At 50.0% G+C, this 27,471-nt stretch overlaps 1 protein-coding gene across 1 annotated transcript in view; it reads left to right on the top strand.

The window, feature by feature from the left end:
- Nucleotides 1–27,471, top strand: part of LOC144123685 (alcohol dehydrogenase class-3-like) — a 177,781-nt gene that overhangs the window by 4,038 nt on the left and 146,272 nt on the right. Inside the window, exons 3-4 of the mRNA XM_077656467.1 lie at nucleotides 478–625; nucleotides 27,212–27,299. Coding sequence (XP_077512593.1) covers nucleotides 478–625; nucleotides 27,212–27,299 — 236 coding nt within the window. The remainder of the gene's footprint in view (nucleotides 1–477; nucleotides 626–27,211; nucleotides 27,300–27,471) is intronic.

The raw sequence follows: 27,471 nt of genomic DNA, 5'->3' as shown, positions 1-27,471 counted from the left end.
CACGTCCCCTCGCGTGGCAGCCGCCGCGGTGGCTCAGTGGTTATGGTGCTCGGCTGCTGACCCAAAAGACGCGGGTTCGATCCCGGCCGCGGCAGTCGAATTTCGATGGAGTCGAAATTCTACAAGCCCGTGTACTGTGCGATGTCAGTGCACGTTAAAGAACCCCACGTGATCGAAATTCCCGGAGCCGTTCACTACGGCGTCTCTCATAGCCTGAGTCGCTTTGGGACGTTAAACCACCATAAACCATAAACCAATCCCCTCGCATGGCCATATGAGGAAAGACGAAATTCAATTGTAAATTATTAAGCGGTCGCAGTTAAAAACCACACGATAATCCATGTATTATAATGTCTAACGCATCATTTGATAGAAGAAAATACGCAATAAAATTAGGCGTCCTTTGAGTTTCATGAGTGCCCCTGCGTTGACCGGCCGGAAAAGGCGTCCAGACGGCGCAGTGATTGTGTCTTGCAGATCGCGCACACGAGCGTGTGTCCGACAGACGGGCTCGTGGTGGACGGCCCAGCGGCGCCCGAGGGAACAGTGCTGCCCTGCGTTCTGGGACACGAGGCTGCCGGCACTGTCGAGAGCGTTGGTCCCGGAGTGACGCGTTTCAAGCCCGGTACGCCAGTCGCTCGCATAGCTGTCGGCAGCATGATGGGCCCGCTCTACAAGGGTGCTTACAGACGATAAGGCCCAGTTACGCACCCACTGACTTGCTGTTCATTTCGTGTGTATATGCAGACGAGCGTCATGTTTGTAAACAAATGTGGCACTGCGCTCGGCAGCGACGAGGGCTGTAGGCAAAGTTTTTAAAATACCAGCGTGCCTACGCTGGCCCAGCGACGCTGCTTTCGAAGTCAAATGGTAAAACCATTTCGAAGCATGCGATTTGCTTGTGGTTAGGAAACATTTCACTGATGCACGTAGAGTAGCTCCGCACTCTTCCAGCCTGTTCGCCAGACGGAAGTACCGGCTGGAGCTGCATCCGATCCTTCGACGGTTCTAGTTGCCAGTATGTAGCAGCGCGGCAACGGCAAGAGAAGGCACAGGTTGTGGAGATAAACTAATCGTGCGCCGGTACAGCATGCGCGATTGCTAGAGCAAGATGTAGGACGACGCAATGCACGGCGCTGGGCAGCTTTTCACATGACGAACCTTGTGATCAGGGTGGATGTGCTTCTTGTTTTCACTCCGGAGAACTTCGGAATTAATGGACACTGAAGTCTTAAATCTACTTTGAATACGGAAACTGCAATCTGACAGCTGCACAAGCGCATATGCGCGTAAACGTTTTTCTCGAGCTTCAACCGAAATTTATGTTCACTGTGATGAACTATAGATAAGCCATTTTGCTGCTTCTTTTAAAATTGGCATTCAAATGTGCGCCTTCTGCTTAACCGGGGTGGCCTTTGATGTGATATTTGCTGTGCTCGCCATGTTTTGATCGACCTATAAAAGGGGAATTGAAATCATTTGGGAAATAAGACTACGTTATTTTGCCGAGATCCCAGCGCCGTTGAATCATTCTCTGATACCGGCGTTGAAACGACACACTTTTTGAAGCTGCCGGAAATAAATATACACAAAAAATTGACCGACGTTTACGCTCATCTATAATGCGACTTTTGAGTGCAGCTGCTGGGGTATTTAAACCCCAGGCGGCAGCAGACGTGGCACGCAGTGTCGAAGAGGGGCAGGATTTGTATTCGGCAGCGCGCACAGCGATCCGTCGGCGCTGAGATGATATGTGAACCTCTCCGGGAATCCTCACGGAATGCAACTGCAAACGACTTTACAGCTTCGGCCACCTGACAACGTCGCAAGCAAGGATGTCAACTCAGGCTAATGCCACTCGTCGAAAATGGCATCAAATTAGCCGCCTGACAGGGGGCTACGCAATTTCTTGGAATTCAGTGGATTACACAGCGCAATTAAATGCCTTATTCGCCAGCTCCCGTTATCTCATCCAGATTCGTTAAATTTCGAGGGACTGATAACCAATCGCACGCGCAGCTGCTCACACAAAACACCATACTGCACACCCTTTGCTAATGAGCTGCACTATTCAGCGCAAAACATCACACACCACTGAGGAAGCGGTCGCAAATGGGAGAAGGATGATTCCGCTCATGCTGACTAAAACAGTTAAGCGAAATGCCACGGCTAACTGCCGGAACACTACCCTTTAACATTATAATTTCCTTAAGAATATCCATTCGGACAGGTTGGGGGAATTCAGAAGAGACGATCGCCACACGCCGACGGCGGTAGCACATTAATCAAGCCGTCGACGCGTGTGTATGATCCCTATGACGGTATGTAAAACCAAGGACGAAATTTCTGGAAGCGGTGGGCGGCGCCCAGAAAGAGAGTAGTCATTTTGATGTTTCGTTTAAGCTTGCATTCGAATGTCCGCCTTCTCCTTGATCGGTGTCGCTTTTGGTGTAGTATTTGCTGTGTTCGCCAGGTTCTATCGACCTACAAAGGGAAAATTCAAAGAATTTGGGAAATAACACTACGTGACTTTGGCGAGATCCCAGCGCCATTGAACAATTCTCTGCTACCTGTGGTCAAACGACACACTTGTTTCTCGGCGAATAAGAATTAGACTTAGTTCGGGAATTAGTACGCAGAATTAGTTACGCGACGCCGTACTAAGATATAAAAGTAGAGAGAGGAAGAAAATAGATTCCCTCATTCGGAAATGAATTCAAAAGACACTAGAGTTTCCTATGTGTACGTCGACGGAGCGACTGCTTTTTTTAGGGGTCCATAACAAGTGGACAGAACTAGTGGAAACAGTGCGCGCTTCCCAGATTGGGAGACTCAGCACAACGGAAACAGGCAGAGTAATCCTAGCAAAAGTTGGAATAAATCCCGAAAGAGGGATCGAAATGAAAGTTTAAATCGACAGGGAACGAAGGAACGCCTTGGTAGAGCCCCCCTTCCCGAAATATATACACCCGGAGTTCAACGTTGAACGCAGGGCCAAGAAAGCCGAGGCTCTAGAGCTGAGATTCGGCAAAATAGAGGAAGCGGACGTAGCGTAAGTTCATGCGGCGGATAGCAGGACGGCAGTGGCAGAAGCTTAGGTCGTCAACGGCCGAGGGGCTCCAGTCTCCGCGGCAGCCATCCGAGCGCGCAACATAGAGACTGCGGAGGAAGTTGCTATAGCGTTCGCCTGCGTAGGAACAAAAGCCAAATTCGTAGTAAGCGACTGTAAGGCTGCCATTCAAAATTTGGAGGAGGCAGGATCTTACCGGAAGCGGCCATTGAGTGAGTGAGTGAAAGAATTTATTGTCCAACAGAAGACGACCTCATCCTACCCTCCGGCTCTCCCTCTCTGTCGAGAGATGAAAGCCAGGAGGGAATGGGGTGGGCAGGGTCCCCGCGTCAAATGCTGGTCTAGAATTCTTGAAACCGGACGGCCTCTTCAGCCAGTCGGACGGCGAGGAGCTGGTGCTCAGGGTCCGAGCTACGCAGCAAGATTTCTCAGGCGTCTCTACTATCTATCTTATTCGCCCTGCCCGGGGATTGTGTGCACTCCCAAATAATATGATCGAGGGTCCCTCTCGCTCCGCATTTCTTGCATTTGCCATCCTCATTTTCCGGGAAAATATGTTTAATTAATATTTGGTGCGGGTAGACGCCTGTTTAAAGACGTCTGCCCGCCATCGCTTACTGATTATTAAGCTTCAAACTGGGCGGGGGAAGTTTCTTGTTGTGTTGCCTGTAGTACCGAGTTACTTCTTGATATTGTCACGTAGTGGCTGGCAGTCGAAGCAGCGATGAAGACGGACAGAAGTTCTTCCAAAAAAGAACTGCTTATTGGGCTGACTTGCGCCCACAATGGATTGAATCACTCGACGGCGGCGTAGCAACAAGCGTGCTCGGCGGTCGTCGAACAGAATCCCCGCCGCGGTCGGCCATGCTCAATTTAAAGCCGACAGTGAACTTTCTAGATAAAGCGTGCAAAGTTACTAGAACATTCTGGAACAACGTATAGTCCGCTCTGCCTGGATGCGATCCATCGAGGTAAATCTGGTCGTGTCTTGCGTCGCAAACAAAGCCATAAAGTTGCGTGGCGGCAGATTTCTAGAATGAGCAAATACTGAAAAAACCCGCTGCATTACCCCCCTCTCAAAGAAGCATCGTCCTGATGCATTAAAACAAATAATGCGACAAGCAACAAACAAAACGGATCGTGCGAAAATAAACACAGAGTGTGGAAATGCAGCGTCCTTCTAGCGCGCATATTAGAGCTTCAGACGGACGACATGAACAACCTCTGGTCGTACGCGGCGTCGCTAGGATGCAGTCATTCCGTCCGGGATGACTTCATAATCCGGTTCACCTAGCCGGCGAAGAACATTGTACAGGCCAAAATAGCCGCGCAGAAGCTTTTGGTTAGCGCGCTCGACTACTGATCCGGAGTTCCCGGGTTCGAACCCGACCGCGGCGGCTGCGTTTTTATGGAGGAAAAACGCTGAGGCGCCCGTGTGCTGTGCGATGTCAGTGCACGTTAAAGATCCCCAGGTGGTCGAAATTATTCCGGAGCCCTCCACTACGGCACCTCTTCTTCCTTTCTTCGTTCACTCCCTCCTTTATCCCTTCCCTTACGGCGCGGTTCAGGTGTCCAACGATATATGAGACAGATACTGCGCCATTTCCTTTCCCCAAAAACCAATTACCATTATTAAGCATTTCACTCAATTCACGGCGCCAAATGGGCGTCCAAACCCTGACTTGGTCTCCTGGCTTGTATTCCGCGTTGCGTCATCGTAGGTTCTAGCGCCTGGCGTCGAACCGCTGCTGGTCTTTGATCCGTAATCGGGCAAGTCTTCGGGCTTCGGCGCGTTGAAGGTAGGCGGCGACTTTCTATTCTTCTGTAACGTTTGGCAGCATGACGTCTAGCGTGGTCGTGGCCTCCCTGCCATGGACGAGCCTAAAAGGCGTCATCTGCGTGGTCTCCTGCACTGCGGTGTTGTAGGCGAAGACGACGTAAAGCAGGATGACGTCCCAGGTCTTGTGTTCGGCATCGATATACAAGGTGAGCATATCGGCGATGGTTTTGTTCAAGCGCTCGTAAAGTCCGTTGGTCTGCGGGTGTTATGCAGTTGTTCTCCGGTGGCTGGTTTGGCTGTAACGCAGGAATGGCTTGCGTTGTGTTCCGCCGTGAATGCTGTTCCTCTTCCGTGATTAGCACATCAGGGGCGCCGTGTCGCAGAAGAATGCACTCAACGAAAATTTGGCGAATTCTGCTGCTGTTCCCTTCGGTAGGCCTTTTGCCTCAGCGTAGCGGGTCAGGTATTCGGTCGCTATTATGATCCATTTATTTCCGGAAGTTGACTTTTGGAAAGGGCCAAGCAAGTCTATGCCGATAGGCTGAAAGAGCCATGAGGGGAGTTCAATGAGGTTCAGAAATCCTGCTGGTCGAGTGAGAGAAGTCTTTCGTCGCTGACAATCTCGGCAGGTTTTCAGAAAATGTGCGACATCGCAGACAGTCACGGCCAGTAATGCTTGTCTTGAATGCGGTGGAGGGTGCGCCTAAACCCTAGATGTCCAGCTGTCAGCTCGTTGTGTGAAGCGTGCAGAACTTCTTCGCTGCTTGCGTCGGTATGAACTTCTAACCGTACACTCAAGAAAATCGCCCATCTGTACCCCGGAGACGACGCGGCCCTCCTCACCGCCCTCAAAACCAAATACATCGGCACCCCCCATCCTCCCAGCACAATCTCGTGCACGGGAGGCCCAATTGAGAGGCTGGACGCCCCCATCACCACTGCCGAGGTTTACGCCGCGGCTCGATCTGCCACACGCAACACGGCAGCTGGCGCGGACAAGATCACAAATGGGATGATTCGAAACCTGGGCAAGTCGCAGATCGAGGTCCTCACTACCTACATAAATGACACCCTATGGGAGGCGGGAGAACTCCCTGCAGAGTGGAAACACTCCGAAATCCTAACTATCCCAAAACCAGGCAAACTACCAAGCCTGGAAGCATTACGACCCATCTCCCTCACCTCTTGCCTGGGCAAACTATACGAGCGCGTTATCCAGAGCCGCCTCGAAAACTACATAGAGGACAACAACCTCTTTCCTCCCACTATGATCGGCTTCAGGAAATGTCTTTCTACGCAAGACGCTTTCCTCCTTCTCAAGGAAGAAGTACTCAGTAGCATCTCGAGAGGCGGCGAGCACCTAATTATGGCACTTGATCTGAAAGGCGCTTTAGACAGCGTTTCTCACGACGCCATCTTGAAAGAGCTCAACGCCCTCGATTGCGGACCCAAGACCTTCAACTACATCAAAAAATTTCTCAGCAACCGCACGGTCACGATTGGCATGGGAGATGTCCGCTCCGGCACAGAGCAGACACCCAACAAAGGCACTCCCCAAGGCTCTATCATCTCTCCTCTCCTCTTCAATATAGCTATGATCGGCATGACAAAAGCACTCGAGGCTATTAAAAGCATCGGCTATACTATTTACGCTGATGATATTTCCATCTGGTCCACCTGGGGTTTCCTTGCCGACAAAGAAAACACCCTACATGAGGCAGTCAATTGCGTAGAAAGACAAGCAGCAAATTGCGGCCTCCGCTGCGCACCCGAAAAATCCGAAATTATCCGCATTCAGGGCTATGCCTACAAATCTCCCGGCGACATCGAGGTTTACCTCGAAGGCACGAGAATAAAGGAAGTCCCTCTTATCCGCATCCTCGTCCTTTGGCTTCAGAGCGACAGGAAAGCCAACCACACGTTACAGCGTCTCCGGACAACTGCCCTCCAGATCTCTCGCATGATTCGGCGCATCACCCGCAACCGAAAAGGCATGAGAGAGGAGGATACAATTCGAGTGATACAGGCTGTAGTTATGATCCGCCTGTCATACGGTCTCCCATTTCTACCACTTCTGGGGAATGAGCGAGACAAAGCAGACACCATCATCCGTACCGCCTACAAACATGCGTTAGGCCTCCCGATGTACACGGCCAGCTGCCACCTCGAGGACCTGGACTGACCAACACAATAGAAGAAATTCGAGAAGCCGTCCTTGCATCGCAAAAGGAACGCCTCCACACCACCAAAGCTGGACGCGCCATCTTGGAAAGAGAGGGTTCCCCGGCTGACATACGCACCGTCCAGGACAACCGAGACCTACCCTCAACTCTGCGAACTCGCGTGTATGTAGCTCCACTCCCGAAGAACATGCACTCGGTCTCGCAAAAGGGACGACGAAAGGCGCGAGTGGACTATCTGCGCCGCACACATCGACAGGCACAAAATGCTGTATACGTCGACGCAGCCATGTACCCCGATTAAACAAACGCGGTGGCGGTCGTCTTGGACACCAATTTCAAGGAAATCGCCAGCGCCTCCCTACGAAACTGCTCTCCCACAGTAGCAGAAACTGCTGCAATTGCCCTCGCAATCCAGCACGGCGGTGCTACGGGAAATGAGTTAAAATCTATTACCGACTCCCAGCCTGCGTGTCACCTCTTCCTCTTTGGCAGACTTCCACACTCCGTCGCTCCCATTCTGACTTCCCCACAAGTTCAAAATTCCACATGCAAGCACCAAATCATTTGGACTCCTGGGCACGGGGGCTCGAGGGAAACGAGGCCGCGGACAGTCTAGCTCGAGGATATACTAACCGAGCCACTAACCTCTCCGACCTCACCCCTCTCCCCTCTACGTACGGCGAGCGCCTCCTCCTTCTCCGAACACAAAGACAAGTCTATCCCCCACCACACCCTAAGCTAACGGCGGCAGAGGCGAGGGAATGACGACCACTACAGACAAACACCTTTCCTAACCTACACAAGTACCACATCATCTTCCCCGACAGATATAACAGAATCTGCCCCTGGTGTGGCGGAATTCCAACAACATATCATGTAACATGGGGCTGCTCGGGTCCCAAGCCCCCCGAACTAGACAAACATCACTCTGAGGAACAGTGGGAGTCTGCCCTGCTCAGCTCTGACTTGGCGACGCAGCTAAAGCTGATATCCCAAGCAAGAGCAACTGCGGTGGACATTGGGGTCCTGAAATAAGGACTCCACCCAAAATCTGTAATTTCGCCTCTCTATCATACCTTTTTAGAATAAATGTTTTCTACTACTACTACTACATTAAGAGACGCAAAGTCTAGATATCGATGCAAAAATGCAATAGCTACGAAGCCGATCGGACACCGTACTAGCCCCGCCCCTCGGCCGCTACCCGTTGCTTTTGCCCCTATTTGACTTGGATAGAGTTGGGGAAACATGCCGCTTCCTTTCTTGTGTCTCGCGGCTCAACCAACCGCACCACAATTTATGAGCATGACGCCAATTATGTCCGAAAATATGCAAGCGCGGCGCACCGAATACGGACGGCCCCGCAGGGGGCCGTCTGCAGCTTGCAGGCGTTGGTGAGTGGCGACACAACGGGTTCCCGATCATCCGCAGGGACATCCCCGCAAGGGGATGATGGTGACCAGTGCATCATCACGGACCGAGCACCCGCGCCTAGCCGTGCGTGGCATCGCCGTGTTCGGGGAAAAGGGGATCCTGGTGGTTGAGCCGATGCCGAGCGTTTGGACCCTTATTGGCGGAGGCAACACACCACTTTGGCCCCAGCTTCCTGCAGACGGCACCTCCGGCCTGACCCGACCGGAGGGAATCGGCCGTCGCCTTTTCCTATCCTCCCCTCCATCTTTCACTTTCCTATCTCTGTCTCACAACTCTCCTATATCCTACTCACTTCTTGGTTTTTCCTGTTTTCCTGGCGGCGAGGGTTAACCTTGTGTGACCAACTACCCTGAGTTGAATCATATTTGGTTATAGTTGTGACATTCCGTGTGTGCTACGAGGATCCACGTTCGACGGCGCGGCGTAGACGGAGACCCGTGACAGCGGCGTCATCAATTACCCAGCCATGCTCTTTGAGTGACGACCAGAACAACCGGACCCGCCGCCGCCCCGGGGAAACAGGCTTTATCCTCCCCAATTTCCGGGCACATTCCAGGACAAGGGAGCTGTCAGCGGGCCAGAGCGCGCCGTACCACAGCCGACGCTATGCGCTACCGCAAAGACAACATTCTTTCCCTCCCCCCCCCCCCCTTTGTCGTGGGCTATCGCCGGGAAGGCACCCACAGCTTCCCAGAAGGGCCGTGACGGACACCTGTCATGGCGGACAGGCAGTACTCGCCAAGAATGTGGAAAGACAGGCGCTAGTGAATTAGCTCCGAAGAGAGAGCCTGTGTATACTCTCACTTGAGAGAGAGTGGTGGCGTTTTTGTTGTTTATTTAGTTTGTATTGTTAACAGACTCTGGGTTCGAGGCTAAGCCCAACCCAAGGGGTGGTCCCCATCTCGCATGTTATTTTGGATTGGAGAATTGATGCTTTGGGCGGGCCACTGGAAATGACCGCCCTTAGTCCTTTGTTAATCAAGTGCTTAAAAGCACATGTAAACGGATGCAGTCCAGTCTGAGCTGGGGCTCCATGCTTAGCATGTAATGTGATGCTACTTAGGCACTAACCTGCCCGGTCGATGAGTAAAGTAGTGCAAAGTTTGTTCTTTTGTAAATTCAGTTCTGCTTTTTCCAGTTTAACTCTCTGTATATGTATGTTGTAAAATTATGCTCTGCTGTCATCATCTACAAGCTCGCCTCCTGTTCATCTTCCAAGCCGAACGACACTAGAGGAAGGGTTTGTGAACCATCCTCGAAGAAACGGATGACTATTGAAATTCTACTGCAAGCACGCTCAGGACGACATCGTTCGCCAAGAGGGCCTTCAGCGCCGAAGCCCGTCGGCGTGCAGCTTCTGCCAGCAACCGCTCGAGCCCAACTCCGGAGCCACTCCATCGCCCCCATGAAGTCGTCGGCACGTAAGCTCGGACGCCCCAGCCTCTGATGTATAATCTTAATCATGTGTAATTATTGAATATACCTGTTTGTTTAAACTGAGCCATACGGTGTCTCTTTGCCTCTCCGTCCCGTGTGGACCTGCGCATTATGGGGGTCATCACACTGGTGTCAGAAGTGGGGTCTCAAAAGCAAATGTCCTCTGAATGCTGTGACATTCATGACTTCAAAATTGTAATCAAAAGGGAATCACGGGACTGATTGTGGGACTTTTACCCCCATTTGAGAGGCTTGAGGCACTGGAGGGCTTGAAAAAAAAATGACTGTATCTGAGGGAGCTCCCACTCCACAGCCGTCGCTCGGAGCAAGCATGCTGGCATTAGGAAGCGTCATTCCGACGTTTACGGGAGATAAGACAGGGGTTCCAATCTGCGATTTCTTTTCCATGCTAGAAGAGATTGGGAAAATGGGGGGATGGTCCGATGCTCAAATGCTGGGAATGGCGAGGTGTAAGATGGCAGGAGCTGCTCATGATTTTGCATGGCGAGACGAAAAAGTAAAATCCACAATCATTTGCGGAATTTAAGAAGCTCGCGTTTGAGCATTTTGACACTGAACCACGTCACGTGCGAGTACAGAGGTTCCGTGACGCCGGACAGATGGTAGGGGAGGACGTGCGAACGTTTGCGTCGCGGCTTCAGCGCTTAGCGCGCGATACGTTAAGCAGGGAGGAGGAAGGAGACCAGCTTAAGAAGAAATACGCGGAGGATATACTTAAAGAGGAAATGACCGCTTTGTTCGTGGCTGGTCTGCAAGACCCCGTGCGCCGGTTCGTGCTCTCGCGCAAGCCGAGCAATTTCGACCAAGCCGTGGAGGCCGCATTGGATGAGGAACAAAATGAGGCGTTAACGACAGCCGCAGCGAGAGTACGCGTCATAGAGAGAGCGGTGCTCAACCCTGAGGTTGCTCTCTTGACAGAGCGGTTAGATCGCTTAGAACAGCTGCTATCTCAGCAGGTAGAATGCCAGGTTGAAGCGCGCGCTCAACAGCGCCCATTCGCTGGAAACCGGAGACCGCCACAAAGCTACAGGCGCGGTATGCGAGATTTTGAAGAAATCGTATGCTTCGCTTGCCAGGGTCGCGGACACATCGCCAGGTTCTGCCAAAACGTGCGCCGTGGGGAGCCACAAAGAGAAGCAGGCGAGACACGCCCTAAGCAAGCCTACAGCGGGGCTCCAGATACCGAGTCAAAAAACTAGTTAGTCCTCCCCAGCCTGAGGAGCGTGGGGAGGGAGCAGTAGATGATGAGGTGGTGGTAGTTTGTGTGGCCGACGAGGCATGCCCTGTTGTGCGTTGCAAGTTAAATGGTTGTTGTATGGAATTGTTGATAGATACGGGGTCAAAGGTGACATTGCTTAAGGAGAGCAGTTTTAACACGCTTCGAAGGAAGGGGGACCGCGAGGTGTTGGAAGCGTCTGGTGGTATGGCAACCAAATTTGTAGGCATAACGGGGGATCCTCTTGGCATAAGTGGACTCTACCGGTTACACTTCTCTCTCGGCGGAACTGCATTGGAGCACCCCTGCTACGTATGCCCGGACACGGTGTCTCTGCCAAACGGAGTGTCAGGTATATTAGGCCAGGATTTTTTGAGAAAAGGGAAGGTAGTAGTCTCATTCTCTGAGGAAGAGGTTAATGCGGGCGGCTCAAAAGTTCCGTTTTTGAACAGGAGAGGGGCTGAGATTCGCATTACCGATATTGACACCCGTCAAACAGTGGGATCATTGGAGAAGGTATATTCGCGGGTTGCCGTCCGGCTGGTCGAGGAGGCGGTCGTCCTTCCTTGGTCGGAGCACATTTTGTACGCGTTTGTGCCTTCAGATGTAGAGAGCGGCGCCGTGGGAGTGCTTGAGCCGGTCGACTCTCTCAGCAATGGCCTGAAGGCAGCCGCGTGCCTCGTGACAGTTAATGACGCCCACAGAGTGCCGCTACGGGTGGTTAACTGTAGCCAGCAGCCACTGAGCCTTCCCAAGAACAAAACATTGGCTTTCTTCACCTCTGCGATAGAGCAACGTGAGCCCACCGATACGGTACTCGCAACTGTAGAGCATGCTAGTCCTTCGGCTGCTCCAAAGGTGTCGTTCGATCTTTCTCACGTAAAATTCAGGGAGAGGGAGGCTCTGGCTGGTTTGCTGAACGACTACTCGGAGGTATTCGCCGCGTCCAACCTGGATTTGGGCTGCTGTGGCGTTATAAAGCACAGGATAGAAACCGGCACTTCATCGCCCGTTTACCAGCGTGCGTACAGGATTCCTTACTCCCAACGTGAGGAGATGGAGCGGCAGGTGCAGGACCTGATTGATCGCGGCATTGTCGAACACTCAAAGTCACCCTGGGGAGCACCAGCACTATTGGTGGAAAAGCCAGATGGCTCGTATCGATTGGTAGTGGACTACCGCAAACTAAATGCCGTAACTCGCATCGATCCATACCCCATCCCCAATATACAGGAGACGCTTTCTCAGCTGGGCTCTGCCAGGTACTTCACGGTAGTGGACATGGCGGCGGGATTCTGGCAGATAGCAATGGATCCGGCAGATGCCGAGAAAACGGCATTCAACACGCCCTCAGGGCACTATGAATGGAAAAGAATGCCGATGGGTCTGGCCAACAGCCCTGCTGTCTGGCAGAGAACCGCTGATGTTATCCTGGCAGGTCTTCTGGGGAGGCTGTGCTTCGTGTATATGGATGACATTATCATATACAGTGACAGTTTTGATAACCATTTGCGCGATATTGAGCAGGTTTTGGTGCGACTAAGAGCAGCGGGTCTCAAGCTGAAGCCCTCTAAGTGCCAATTCCTCAAAAACGAGATGAAATACCTCGGGCACGTTGTTTCAGCTGACGGCGTGCGACCGGACCCTGAGAAACTAAGGTGTGTCTCGGATTTTCCATCCCCGACTAGCGTCCGCCAGGTCCGGCAGTTTCTCGGCCTGATCGGTTACTACCGAAGGCACATAGAGGAGTTCGCCAAGCTCGCTAAGCCGCTCACCGCCTTAACAGCCAAAAATGTCGCCTTTCGCTGGGACGAAAACGCGGAGAATGCTTTTGGGGCCCTGAAAGGGAAGCTAATGAGTGCACCGCTGTTGCGCCACCCGGATTTTAATTTGCCCTTCGTTATGGCCACAGATGCGTCAAAGTTCGCAGTTGGTGCCGTGCTATCTCAGATTATGGAGGGCAAAGAACATCCCGTTGCTTTTGCTAGCCGACAGCTGAGCCCCACAGAGCAAAAGTACGGAGCTACGGAAAGGGAGTGCCTCGCCGTTGTCTGGGCAGTAAAGCACCTCAGATGCTGCCTTTACGGCCGCAAATTCAAGCTAGTCACAGACTGCCATCCTCTGAAATGGGTGATGAGTGTCAGGGACCCTAGCTCGCGACTCGCTAGATGGAATCTACATCTGCAGGAATACTGCTTTGAAGTTGAGCACAAGTCAGGAAAGACACATCTGAATGCTGATGCACTCAGCCGCACAGCTGCCGTGGCAGCTATAGATGAGTTTGTCCCCGTAGTCGACCCCGCCGAATTACGCACAGAGCAGTGCAAAGATCCTGACCTGAAGCGAATAATGGAAAGCTTAGAGGGCGCACCGTCTCACCCCGAACAGCTAGGTTATTTCATTGACAAAGACGGCACCGTGTGTCGGCGCACGAGGCCAACCAGGAAAGGGAGACCAGAGAAAACCGCTTGGGAGAGAGTCGTCATACCTCGGTCGTGGACAGAAAGGGTTCTTCGCGCGTTTCACGATGCGCCATGCGCCGGTCATTTTGGCGTAGCGAAGACACGCAGGCGTGTGGAGCGTTTGTACTTTTGGAGTGGCATGCGACAGGATGTTAGAGACTACTGTGCGAAGTGTCATTCCTGTCTCGAAAGAAAAACACCCAAGGGACGAAGACCAGCTCCAATTCAGCCGTTCCCTGAGGTTTCGGCTCCCTTCGAGCGGACAGGTATGGACATAATGGGCCCATTGCCCACGACCACTTCCGGAAACAAGTACATTTTAGTATTTGTCGACCACCTTTCAAAATACGCGGAAGCGGTAGCACTCCCAGATCAGAAGGCAGACACGGTTGCAAGAGCATTTGTCGAACAGATCGTGCTCCGACATGGACCCCCGAGGCAACTCTTGACAGATCGGGGAACGAACTTCGTGTCGCAGCTAATGAGGAGAGTTTGCGAGCTGCTTAAGATCGCTAAGAAGCAGACAACACCGTACCATCCGGCTTGCAACGGCGCGGTGGAGCGACTGAACCAAACCGTGGCCGGGTTCCTGTCGCATTTTGTTTCGCGCGACCAGCGGGACTGGGACTTGTGGCTCCCGTATGCAATGTTTGCCTACAATTCCGCAGCACACGAGAGCACGGGCGAATCGCCATTCTTTCTTCTCTACGGCCGAGACCCGGACCAGCCTAGTGAAGTGCCAGAGGGCCCCCGTCGTGTCCCATACGCTTCATTGGACGACTATAAGGTTGAGCTAGAATCGCGCTTGCAAGTGGCGAGGGACATCGCAAAGGAGTCCTTAAAGAAAGCGGCGAAGCGCAGGAAGGAGGTGCACGATCGCAGTGCTAGAGACGCGCCGTTTAATGTGGGGGACAGCGTGTACATTGAAAACTGCCAAAGGCAGATTGGGCTAGCTCGTAAGTTCCAGACGAAGTGGAGAGGACCGTGCGAGGTTGTCGAGAAGCTTTCTCCGGTAAACTTCAGAGTCCGAGACGTAAACCGGCGCTTGATAAGGATACACGCAAATCGCCTCAAGTCGGCACCGGTTCAGTATTCACGAAATGAGGAAAGGGAAAGCGCGGATTTTGATGGGGACAGAAGTGAAGCGGAGCGCGCAGATAGTTCGCAAGAAACGCCCTCTCCTGCATTTGTTCGGCAGGCGCCCGAGGTGACGGCCGGAATGCCACCGGATTTACTTCATGCATTGCTAGAAGAAGAAGCGCGCGAGGTTGCCGCGCAGATAACGCCAGGAGAGGCTCCTGCCACGAGCCCTCGCGAGTCCCAAAGCAGACAAAGGGTCACAGACTTACTTAGTATGACTCATGAAGGCCGATATCCGCTGCGAAATCGGAAAGCTAAGTCGGACTAATGGCGTAAACAGAGCGGAGTTGTGAACTGGTTAGAATTGTGTAATGCCGCAGCTCATAACATTGCTATGTGCTTATGTGTTAAGTTATCGGAGTTGGTAGTTAAACCTTTCTGTCATTAAGTAACACCTTCACAGGAGAGCATGCGGAGCGCATGCAGAACCTGCCCTACTTCCTTTCGTTATCTATATTTTTGTCTGTGCCGTGATCGTGCTAGAAGTGGGAGCTCCTTTGTAACTGTGGTAAATTTATTTCGTCCATTTTGGACTAGAAAAGAGAGGCTTGGGTGCTGAGTTTCATGTTTATCTGTAAAAGAAGATCAGTGCTGCCCCTGGAGACGCCAGTTATGACAGCGGAGGCATATGGTGTTGTGCAGTGGTGTTGAGTGCAGCGAAAAGTGTTTTGTCGGACGCACTGTGCGAGGCGATTCAGAAAGACAAGGGGAGCTGCGTGGACTCAAATGTTCGGAGAACATTCTTCTGGAGGGTGAGCGAGCGTGACATTCCGTGTGTGCTACGAGGATCCACGTTCGACGGGGCGGCGTAGACGGAGACGCGTGACAGCGGCATCATCAATTACCCAGCCATGCTCTTTGAGTGACGACCAGAACAACCGGACCCGCCGCCGCCCCGGGGAAACAGGCTTTATCCTCCCCAATTTCCGGGCACATTCCAGGACAAGGGAGCTGTCAGCGGGCCAGAGCGCGCCGTACCACAGTCGACGCTATGCGCTACCGCGAAGACAACATTCTTTCCCTCCCCCCCTTTGTCGTGGGCTATCGCCGGGAAGGCACCCACAGCTTCCCAGAAGGGCCGTGACGGACACCTGTCATGGCGGACAGGCAGTACTCGCCAAGAATGTGGAAAGACAGGCGCTAGTGAATTAGCTCCGAAGAGAGAGCCTGTGTATACTCTCACTTGAGAGAGAGTGGTGGCGTTTTTGTTGTTTATTTAGTTTGTATTGTTAACAGACTCTGGGTTCGAGGCTAAGCCCAACCCAAGGGGTTGTCCCCATCTCGCATGTTATTTTGGATTGGAGAATTGATGCTTTGGGCGGGCCACTGGAAATGACCGCCCTTAGTCCTTTGTTAATCAAGTGCTTAAAAGCACATGTAAACGGATGCAGTCCAGTCTGAGCTGGGACTCCATGCTTAGCATGTAATGTGATGCTACTTAGGCACTAACCTGCCCGGTCGATGAGTAAAGTAGTGCAAAGTTTGTTCTTTTGTAAATTCAGTTCTGCTTTTTCCAGTTTAACTCTCTGTATATGTATGTTGTAAAATTATGCTCTGCTGTCATCATCTACAAGCTCGCCTCCTGTTCATCTTCCAAGCCGAACGACACTAGAGGAAGGGTTTGTGAACCATCCTCGAAGAAACGGACGACTATTGAAATTCTACTGCAAGCACGCTCAGGACGACATCGTTCGCCAAGAGGGCCTTCAGCGCCGAAGCCCGTCGGCGTGCAGCTTCTGCCAGCAACCGCTCGAGCCCAACTCCGGAGCCACTCCATCGCCCCCATGAAGTCGTCGGCACGTAAGCTCGGACGCACCAGCCTCTGATGTATAATCTTAATCATGTGTAATTATTGAATATACCTGTTTGTTTAAACTGAGCCATACGGTGTCTCTTTGCCTCTCCGTCCCGTGTGGACCTGCGCATTATGGGGGTCATCACATAGTTGAGGTGTACAGCTGGCGTGGGCAGGACTTGCGTTCAAGTTCCTGTCCCGTCCCCTTGTTGGACTCTGTGCTGGGTGGCTGGCAGCATGACAAAAAACTGAATTTTTTTATGGCTCCACCCTTATCCAAACCTGATCGCTCTCTGAAAAGAGGGCGGAACGAAGCAGCTGATTTTTTCTCAAAAAAAATACAAACAGTTTCAAAGTTCCACGTAATCCACAGTGAAAATGACGGAATACAGGCAAAAATAATATCCCCATTCCTAGTGTCAAAATGCTTAACCGATACCTTGGGCCCTGGCTACAAGGTCTCAAAAATGTCCAGCGGCGACTTACTTCTTGAACTGCGCGACAGCATCCAGTGTTCTAAACTGTCAAACATTGCGTCTATAGAGGACATCTCTGTCTCTGTAACCCCCCCACCGATTTCTAAACACAGTCCGAGGTGTAATCTCTGAATCAGACTTTATCTATATCACAGAAGCTGAAATGCTTGAAGGGCTTACCGACCAGAATGTAACCGACATTCACCAAATCAAGATCCGCAGGGATAACAAAGAAATAGATACCAAACACATGGTCCTCACATTTAACACCAGCACCTTGCCCGAAACGATCGAAGTTGGATACTTGAAAGTCAACGTCAGACATTATATACCCAATCCCCGCCGATGTTTCAACTGTCAAAAGTTTGACCACGGCTCACAGAGTTGCTGCGGCTGCAAACCCTGCGCGAAATGCGCTTCGAAAGACCACCATTCTGATGAATGTGACGCAGCACTGCGCTGCGCAAACTGCGAAGGAGACCATGCAGCGTACTCCAGGGCATGTCCGTCCTGGGAAAAAAAAGAAATAATTTCCATAAAGACAAAAGAAAACATTTTATTCAAAGAAGCAAGGAGGCGTTTTGCGCTTACGAACACATTCTCTTTCACAGCAAAAACCAGCTTCGCCACCCCACTTCGATTTCATAGAGCCAGTGGCAGGGCCATCCACGCCCCAGGCAGGGACAGCGAAGGCTGCTCTGCTACCCTCAAAGCAGGGAGCGCCGGTGCATGGGTCGGCATCCCGCAGGACCTCCCCCCGTCGGGAGAGGCCTGAAACTAACACACCCGCGGCCCCTCCGCGGTCCTCCAGCACCTCGGTTGAGGTGATGGATACAACACCCACTCCGCCTCTACTACAGAGGCGGAACAGCTCTCTTGAGCGGAAAAAAGACAGGCCCCTCATAATGGGCCCACCACATAAGTAAACCCCGCTTCATTTCCTCTCAAGAACATAAACATGGCTTTTTTAATTCAGTGGAATTGCAGAGGACTTATGCGGAATTACAGTGACATAACACATATTTTAGGGTCACTGTTACCTACAGTTTTATGTCTTCAGGAGACCAATATTAGTCCACAACATGTGCATATCCTAATACATTATAAAACTTTTAGACGTGATCGAGAGCAGGCAAATCAATTCTCGGGAAGCGTCGCGATTGTTGTCCAATGTGGCATCCCTGCTCAAGAAATCAAGCTCAAAACAAAACTTGAGGCGGTAGCAGTCAGCATTGTCAGCTACAAAACTCCAACAATCTGTTCCATGTACATTCCTCCACACTAATTTAAAAGTCCATGACCTACAAGAACTGATAGAAGAACTTCCAGAGCCATATCTGGTAGTTGGGGATTTTAACGCTCACTCCCCTTTTTGGGGAAGCGAACGATGTGACTCAAGGGGACAAATAATAGATATTATCCTCTCAAATAATATCTGTCTTTTAAATACAGGAAAAGCCATTCATTGTTGCCCAAGCCCGGCAAAAATGAGCTTCCTCGATTTAGCTTTCGCACCACCATCGCTTTTAACGATTTTAAATGGGATGTTTTAAAAGACCCTCTGGGTAGTGATCACCTACCTACTATCATCAGCCTCTCATCGTCTACTCCAGTCATCCCCACAAGACCACGGCGCTGGAAACTTCACCTCGCCGACTGGTCACTTTTTACAGCAAGTGCCACACTATAGAAAGAACTTTGTGAAGACCTCAGCACAGACGAAATTAATGAAAAGTTTACTTCATGCATAATATCGGCCGCTATATTGGCCATACCACAAACAACAGGACTCGTACACAAAAAACATAAGGTAGGGCGGACACAAGAATGCACATTGGCAAAAAAACAACAAAGTAAAGCTTGGGGCTCTCTGCGTTGGTACCCCACAGCGGAGAACTTGATTGCCTTTAAGAGGGTCAAGGCCAGAGCGCGATTCGTTCGAAGAAATGCCGAGAAATCATCGTGGCAGAAACATGTGTCCTCAATAAACAGCTCAATAACCTAAAAAAAAATGTGGGAAAAGGTTCGTAGATTCAGTAGTGACCATACCCCTTTCACACTTTCTCTATTGACTACACCCGGGACACAAACATCATTAGAAGAACAGGGTAACATACTGGTTGAGCATTTGGCTGAAGTTTCCAGTTCGTCCAATTACACAAATACGTTCCAGAAGTACAAAGCAATAGTATAAAAACAAAAACTTCCATTTGCAGCAGGTATGCACGATGACTACAATCAACCCGTCTCACTCCAGGAATTCAATAGGGTATTATCTTCTGGTAAAAACACAGTACCAGGCCCACATAATGTGCATTACACTATGCTTGCCCATCTCTCTGAGGCTGCCGTGCAGGCATTGTTGAAATTCTTTAACAAAATATGGACAACTGGGAATATACCTGAGGAGTGGAAGAAAGCAATAATAGTACCTTTTCTTAAACACGGAAAACCACCAACAAGTCCAAACAATTACAGACCGATAGCCCTCACCAGCTGCATTGCTAAATCTTTCGAAAGCATAATAAACATTAGACTGACCTTCACACTTGAATCTCGTCGACTCTTAGATGTACATCAATGTGGATTTAAGAAAGCATGCTCGACCACTGATCGCCTTGTCCGCCTAGAAAACACCATCCGGGAGGCGTTCATCCATAAGCACCGCTGAATCGGGCTCTTCTTCGATTTGGAGAAGGCCTATGATACCACGTGGAAGTTCGGCATCCTACATGACCTAGCAGAGCAAGGGATCCGCGGCAGGGTGCTGAACTGCTTGAACGACTTCTTGACTAACCGCACATTCACAGTCCGTCTAGGAGCAACTCTGTCAATGACATTCACCCAAGAGAGTGGCGTACCCCAGGGATGCATTTTAAGTACGACACTCTTCATAGTAAAAATGAATTCTTTATCCAAAGTAATACCCAAGTCCGTAATGTATCAGTTTATGTAGATGACTTACAGATAGCATACAGTTCTTCCAGCATACTGTCCTGCGAGAGACAAATACAAATCACACTAAATAAACTGGCTGCTCGGGCAGAGAAAAATGGATTCAAGTTCTCTCCTCAGAAAACAGTAGCTGTTCTGTTCTCATTACGACGAGGCCTACAGGTCGATCCCAACCTGTGCTTGAATCAAACCACACTGCCAATCAAACAAGAACATAAATTTTTAGGCGTCACTTTTGACAAGAAACTTACATTTCTACCACACATTAACAACCTTAAAAAGAAAGCATCCCAAGGCCTCAATGTATTAAAGGTACTCTCGCGAAAACGGTGGGGGTCCGATAGAGCATTCCTATTGCTAATATATCGCTCTTTGGTGCGCTCCAAGCTGGACTACGAGTGCGTGGTATATGGTTCGGCAAGAGCATCCTACTTGAAACGACTGGACCCTGTTCATAATCTTGGTTTGCGCCGATCAACTGGAGCATATAGAACATCCCCGGTAAATAGTCTTTATTTCGAAGCTAATGAGCCCACACTACAGGACAGAAGAGTCACACTTACATGCAAGTACATCCGAAAAACCCGTTCTCTTCCTAAACATCTCTGCTATCCCATTGTTACCAAGTGCCCATCTAGAAGATTATTCAATAATAAACCACATTTTATCAGGCCACTAATAATGCGCTTTGAAGATAAATGTCGAGTTAGCAGTGCTGGACGCCCTACCGAATATTGCACACAGTCATGAATATCTGCCACCATGGTACAGCCTCCCTTCGGTGTGTGACTTCACGCTGACACACGTAAACAAAGAGGAAATGCGACACGAGCACATACTGCAAGAGTTCTTTGCACTACAAGAAAAATATAACACCTACACTGAATTTTACACTGATGGCTCAAAAACAGAAAGTCATGTCGGAAGTGCAGTAATTCAAGGAAAAAGCAAAAAAATGATACGATTGCCACAGTATGCATCGGTATTTACTGCGGAGTGTTATGCCATCCTCGTAGCCGTAGAACAAATAGTAAAACAAAACATAAAAAATAGCATCATTTACACCGATTCACTGAGTATGCTCAAAGCGCTGCACCCTAGAAGTGCTGCCTAACCCATAATAGGAAAAATCATACATAACATAGTTAAAATCGCAAAGCAAAAACATAACATTATATTCTGCTGGGTCCCTAGCCATTTTGGTATTTTAGGTAATGAGAGAGCAGATGCTTGCGCAACACAAGCTAGAATTGGTCATATAAAACAAGTTAACATACCACAGAGGGATTTTTCTAAATTACTGCACAGTAAAAACTCAGAAATATGTGGCAGCTTGCAAGGTAATAATAATAATAATAATAATTGGTTTTGGGGGGAAAGGAAATGGCGCAGTATCTGTCTCATATATCGTTGGACACCTGAACCGCGCCGTAAGGGAAGGGATAAAGGAGGGAGTGAAGGAAGAAAGGAAGAAGAGGTGCCGTAGTGGAGGGCTCCGGAATAATTTCGACCACCTGGGGATCTTTAACGTGCACTGACATCGCACAGCACACGGGCGCCTTAGCGTTTTTCCTCCATAAAAACGCAGCCGCGCGGTCGGGTTCGAACCCGGGAACTCCGGATCAGTAGTCGAGCGCCCTAACCACTGAGCCACCGCGGCGGGTAGATTGCATGGTACGAACAGACAAACAACAAACTACATTCTATAAAACCCGTTTTGGGAGAATGGAGATCATGTAAACATCAGGAGCGTTTTACAGAAGTTATTTTATGTCGACTACTCATTGGACACACACACCTTACACAACTTCTTACTGACAAAGAAAGACAAACCTCTCTGCGAAATGTGAGGCGATGAACTCACGGTAAACAACATTTTAATTGTATGCACAAAACTGGAACAACTGAGGAAAAAATATTTCACAACATTCTACAATGAATACATGCCACTACACCCCATGTTACTTTCGGGAGATCAAGCACTGGTTGATTTTTCAAGCATTTTTAAGTTTCTCAGAGAAGCCAATGTTTTAAACAAACTTTAGATATAAAAAGCGTAACCTTTAACAAAAGCTCTAACCGTGTGTTTGGCGCATCATATCCTCAGTTTCTTTTGCGCCATTAAAATCAATATAACTAACTAACTAACTAAGGAATACGGACGGTCTCGCCTTTTGCCTACACAACAGAATTCACTGTTGACGCCAGCGCCGCCGCATCTCCGTGACGTCGCTGCTTGACGTGTGTCTGTATACCGTGCGTGTGCTAGACAAATAAAGGTACAGCGGGCCTCTTTGAGTGCGCGTTTCGACCGCACTCCTGAGCATGAGTTTTGCCTCCAGAACCCATGAAATTAAAAGAAAATGAAAATTGGTTTTTAAAGAAAGGAAATGTGGTAGTATCTGTGTCACATCTCGGTGGACGCCAGAACCACGCCGTAAGAGAAGGGTTAACTGAGGGAGTGAAAGAAGGAGGGAAGAAAGAGGTGCCGTAGTGGAGGGCTCCGGAATAATTTCGACCAGCTGGGTATCTTTAACGTGCACTGCATCGCCCAGCACACGGGCGCGTTTTGCGTTCCGCCTCCATCGAAACGCAGCCGCCTCGGTCGGGTTGGAACCTGGGTACTCCTCGAGAGCGTTATGGGAGACATACGGTAGAACGATGAGTGCTTGCTGCGCACAGTTCACCGGCTATGACGTGTTGTAAGACAATGCACCAACTGAATAAGGACAGTTGCTAATGCAGATGCGAAGGGCACTGCTGCTGTCATGTGCACGCGTTCAGTTCCACCGGGCAGAGAAAGACGTGGAAATGGGGAAAACTGTGTTGGAGGCCAGTATTAACCCTTTGTGCTGTATGGTGTCCAACGTCTCAAAGCGACTCATGCTATGAGGGACGCTGTAATGAAGGGCTCCGGAAACGCAAAATGCGCCCGTGTGCTGTGCGATGTCAGTGCACGTTAAGGAAACCCCAAGTGGTCAATTTTTTTTCAGAGCCCTCTACTACGGCACCACTTTCTTCCTTCTTCTTTCACTCCCTCTTTCATCGCTTTCCTTACGGCATGGTGTAAGATATTGTCCAATTTTCATTTCCATTTCACTCCTAAGCGTAGGTGTTCTAAATATACATCCCCTTCGATATGACGCGACATGCTTTAAGAGCCTGTTCTAGGATGAATTTGTTTGTTCTACTCGAAAGGACGATGTCACAGGCAGGTCGATTGCGAAATCAGAAAAAATACTTTGAAAACTTTTGCTTGCTTATATTCTTAAAGGCTCCAAGCCTACTTTTCTCTCCAGGTCAGTAGTGCTTGGCGAGAACCTCCGGTTTGTTTGTAAACACGGTTTTGGTCTGTAAGCTGAATCACGCCTTTAGAGCTAACACATTATTGGAGAGAAGAGGATGTTAGACTGGCCTTGGCGAAAGATGCTTTCCTGTTCAGTGTTGAGGGACGGGTACGGTTGCGAAATATAGTGTGCACCTCCCTGATGTTCTTGTAGGGTTAAAAAATTTGCTCTGTGTGTTACACCTTGTTCCACGGACGTTAGACCAGGCCAAGGAATCGAAAGAGCTTAGATGTTAATTTGACAGGCCAGGCGATCAACGAACTCTTTTTCATCAACCGCTGGGTAATAGTAATGTGATTGCGGTTACGGGGCTCGTCAGGCCATCTAGCCGGTTCCCCGTGACCGAAGAGCCTCTCATTCAAGCTGTCGCGACTCACGTTTCATTCACCTTCCACAGCGCTATCGCCCTTACCTCCGAATCACGGGGCTTTCTAACTTGCGGAGCCGTGTTCGCGGGAAGACTGAGTAACTTTTAAAAACAGGCTTCCTTAGATAAAATGATGACTCTTTAGCGATCATAGCGACGGCATTGGCTGACGTCAAAAACGTGCAAGAAGTTCAGCGCCAGGGTTATTAGGTCAAATAGGTTAATTACATTCATATTCTGGCACTTAGCGCTAATTAGTGAACGGTAGCAGGTCCGTTGGGGTATATGATTAGTTATTAGTTGTTCAGAAATGAAAACTGCCCTTAGCACAACAGAGCGAGGAATTTCATTTCAGAGCGCCCACACGCATCGCAGGCGCAAGCGAGCGTAAGCATGTTCACCTCTCTCCCGTTTGTTCACTCGGCGCGTCGCATCCCGCCGTTCTATCGAAAGGCAGAGAGTGAAAGGAATGTGACGCGTCCGCTACAAGCCACGTCACTCCGCGAGCGTGACGCTAGCTCCGAAGAAGCCGCGCGCCTGCTGGGTGCATCTGGATGGCCAAAATTTCCAGCGTCGTAGCTCCAGGTCAAGTTACATTTTTCCACTTCCTTTGATGTTAGCTTCCCTCATAGTCCGCTACAACTAATTGTCCGTGACGCCTAGCTGTTTAAGTTTAAATAGTAATTAAGAGAGTCAAGCTATCTGCCGCAATCCGCCTGTGTCACGAGTTTCATGAAATCCGCTATATGCCGTCGCTATGATCACGACGGAATGGTGATTTTACCTCAAAAAGACTATTTTGAAAATTATTTAGTTTTCCTGCGAACACTCCGCTTAAGCACTATGCTATGATCAGTACCGAAGGCCTCTGAACGCTTTCTACTTACAACCACGGTGTGCGTGTCACTGTGGACCTTGATTCAACAAGGCCGTGGGCAAGGCATCCTGGCTTGCTCAGACGGGCAGCCCGTCACGCATTCTTTATATATGCCAGGCTTCTCCCGAATTGGTGGCCCCCGTTGTAGCCTCCACATAGTGGACTGGGCGTAGGCGTTCTTTGCTTTGCCGCTTGCCGAGGTGAAAACCTCTGGGGCACGCAAGGATTCCGCCGGGATTCCGACCAGCAACTAGTAGCCAGTGTTTCTGCATTTCGTCACCTGCGCTTTCGGTGCTCCTGACCAATCCCTTGCGGTATTAATCCAGACAAAAATAAAAGACAGGTGCTGGGCGACGCACTGCCGGAGAGCGCAAGCGCTGAGATCCGATCATCATCGTGGTGGTGGATTTTAATCGGTCAAGGGCAGCTTTGCGCAGAGACTGCTTCATGTCGAAAGGCATTCTTCCTTACTGAAGGTGAGGACACAGAACCACTTTCCAACCTTTTACCCTCGAGATGCCGAGCACTAGGCCAGGGAAAGTTTGTACTCATTGTATCTCCGATGGGTGACCGGCGGCACTGGGAATCGAACCTCGCTATCCTTTACTTCCGCTGCTCCAGCTCAGGTGCTTCAGTATCGATGGCTGATGCCGGGGCTAGCAAAAATCTTTTTCTTCCTTTCTACTATTATTTTAATAAAAAAAAAACACTACCACCACCAATCGAACCTCGCACCTCTCGCACGCGAGGCGCGTGCTGAAATTCCAATGCCACCGTTGCGGTAAAGCGCTGAGACTTAAAGTTTTTTAGTTGGATTTACTCCCGCATTATCTAAATTCTGCGAAATGCATTTTTGAATGGCTCTGATCGTTCTCATCGTTAGGGCTTGGATACTTTCCTGGTTTCAATGTTTTTGATTTGGGTGATGCAACTTCTTCGGAATCATCATTGCTGCCGCGTTTCTGCGAACTGCACATCCTTTTACGACTTAGGTTAATTCGTATGCCGTAGCATGAACTTTCGCAAGAGTGCGCTGTTCATTCGGTTATGGCATTTATTATCATGAATAGCTTAACGTCCAAGAGCGACAATGCCTATGACGGACGCAGTTGTGGAGGGCTCCGGATTAATTTCAGCCATCTTGTGTTCCTTAAATGGACCCATGGGATGTCGCTAAATTATAAACATTGATAGAGTATTCCTCGAAAGTGCTGTCAACGATTTTTCTTCTTTTTTTTTGCGGAGACGTGGTCACGTTCCTTAGAAATTCGCAAATGAAATTCCCGAGTTCATGCCGTATTCAAGTTCCCTGTGAAATTTCCTCCCGTCAACGTCAACGTCATCGCATAAACACAGCGCGCATATCAAGACTGGCGCTAGTGAACACTGTCAAGGTTCTGGCTACACCGAACATAAATACCCCGGAAGGCAGAAGATGGAACAACCGTAGCCGTAGCTCATGTGGTAGAGCTCCGGACGCTAAATTCGGATTATTGCCCATTTCCCGCACTTTGCCGTTTTGTGTTTGTCTCTTTCTCTGAAGCTGATTTTGCGACCGGCTGCTCACCTACCCACCAAGCGGTGGACAGGCGAGCGTGGGCAGCCTGCCCACCATGTCAGGCGGTAGCTCAATTAATCGTGAGAGGCTGCTCGTGAAGAACAACCTAAGTCGCAACCAAACCCAAGCAACTTAAGTCCACCCTATGGCAGCACCTGCCATAGAAGGGCAGTAGTGCACCGCTTGACCGCTGCACCACTGGGCCAGGAGTGGTAGGAAGATGCCTAAGGATCTGTGAATGTAGAGAAGTCTTTGAGAATAACGGAGCGGATTCCAAGAGAAGGCAAGCATAGCAGAGGGTGGCAAAATGTTAAACGTGTGGATAAGATTAAGAAGTTTGCGGGGATAAGGTGGCCGCAGCTGGCAAAGGACAGGGTTAATAGAAGAGAAATGAGAGAGGCATTCGGCCTGCAGAGGTCATAGTCCTGCTGATGGTGGTAATGACTAGGTATGATATGTGGTACCGAGAGGCAGGCCCTTGGCCTCAAGGCTTGGTTTTCAAAGCTTTCCTCGAAGGCACTCTGTAGAGTTGATACGAATGTGGGAAGCTTTCTACCCATCAGTACAGCCGGTGAGTTTCCATCTGATATTGTCGTGGAGGCATAGTTTAGAAGGACTATTGCAAGATGTTTGCTTTATTCTGTAGCTCTGTAATCAGTGACTTGATGGTGTGTGGTTCTCTCTGCTTGACCATTGCAGCAGGGGTATAAACGAAAAGACGGCTGGTGGGCCACGTCTCAGTTCTGAGCCCATCGCTGTCGAAAGGTAGTCCCTAGTCTGAGGCGATAGTCGTTGAAACTGAAATGCCAAACCTCAAATAAGTTTCCTTGAGCACATTTATCAGTTAAACGTTTGTGTAGTTTCAATCGTGAACAGAAGAAGAGCTGTGGTTTATTCGGGATTGGGGTTTGTTTGCTTATGGCCGTTAGCTGCGGGGCCTTGCAAGGCGGGAAGTGCACGGAGAGATGGCGTGACCGGAGCAAAAGCGGCGGTGCCGACGGGCGTGTACCTAACATTCTGGATTGCCGAGGGCTGATTGATACTAATGGTGTCATGGCGAAAGGGGTCTTACTTTTGTGCATTTTGGGCGCAGGAGACCGTGTTATTCCGCTCTACGTTCCCCAGTGCAAGCAGTGCGACTTCTGCAGGCATCCGCGCGCCAACCTATGTTCCAAAATCAGGTACGTGTCAACGAGCGCCTGCTTGCAGCGGTTCCACTTGTGGCGTCTAGAACAGACTCTAGGATCCGGGAACGCAGACAGTTTTCATGTCATTGCTGGAATTGTCTGAATCGGCAAGTGCAACATGTTGGTTATCAATTACCATCGAACTGAACGAAATGACTTGAGAGAG

The sequence above is a fragment of the Amblyomma americanum genome, chromosome 3 (assembly GCF_052857255.1).
Source record: "Amblyomma americanum isolate KBUSLIRL-KWMA chromosome 3, ASM5285725v1, whole genome shotgun sequence".
In the NCBI taxonomy this organism is placed as follows: Eukaryota; Metazoa; Arthropoda; class Arachnida; order Ixodida; family Ixodidae; genus Amblyomma; species Amblyomma americanum.
This window is presented reverse-complemented; position numbering and strand designations above follow the sequence as displayed.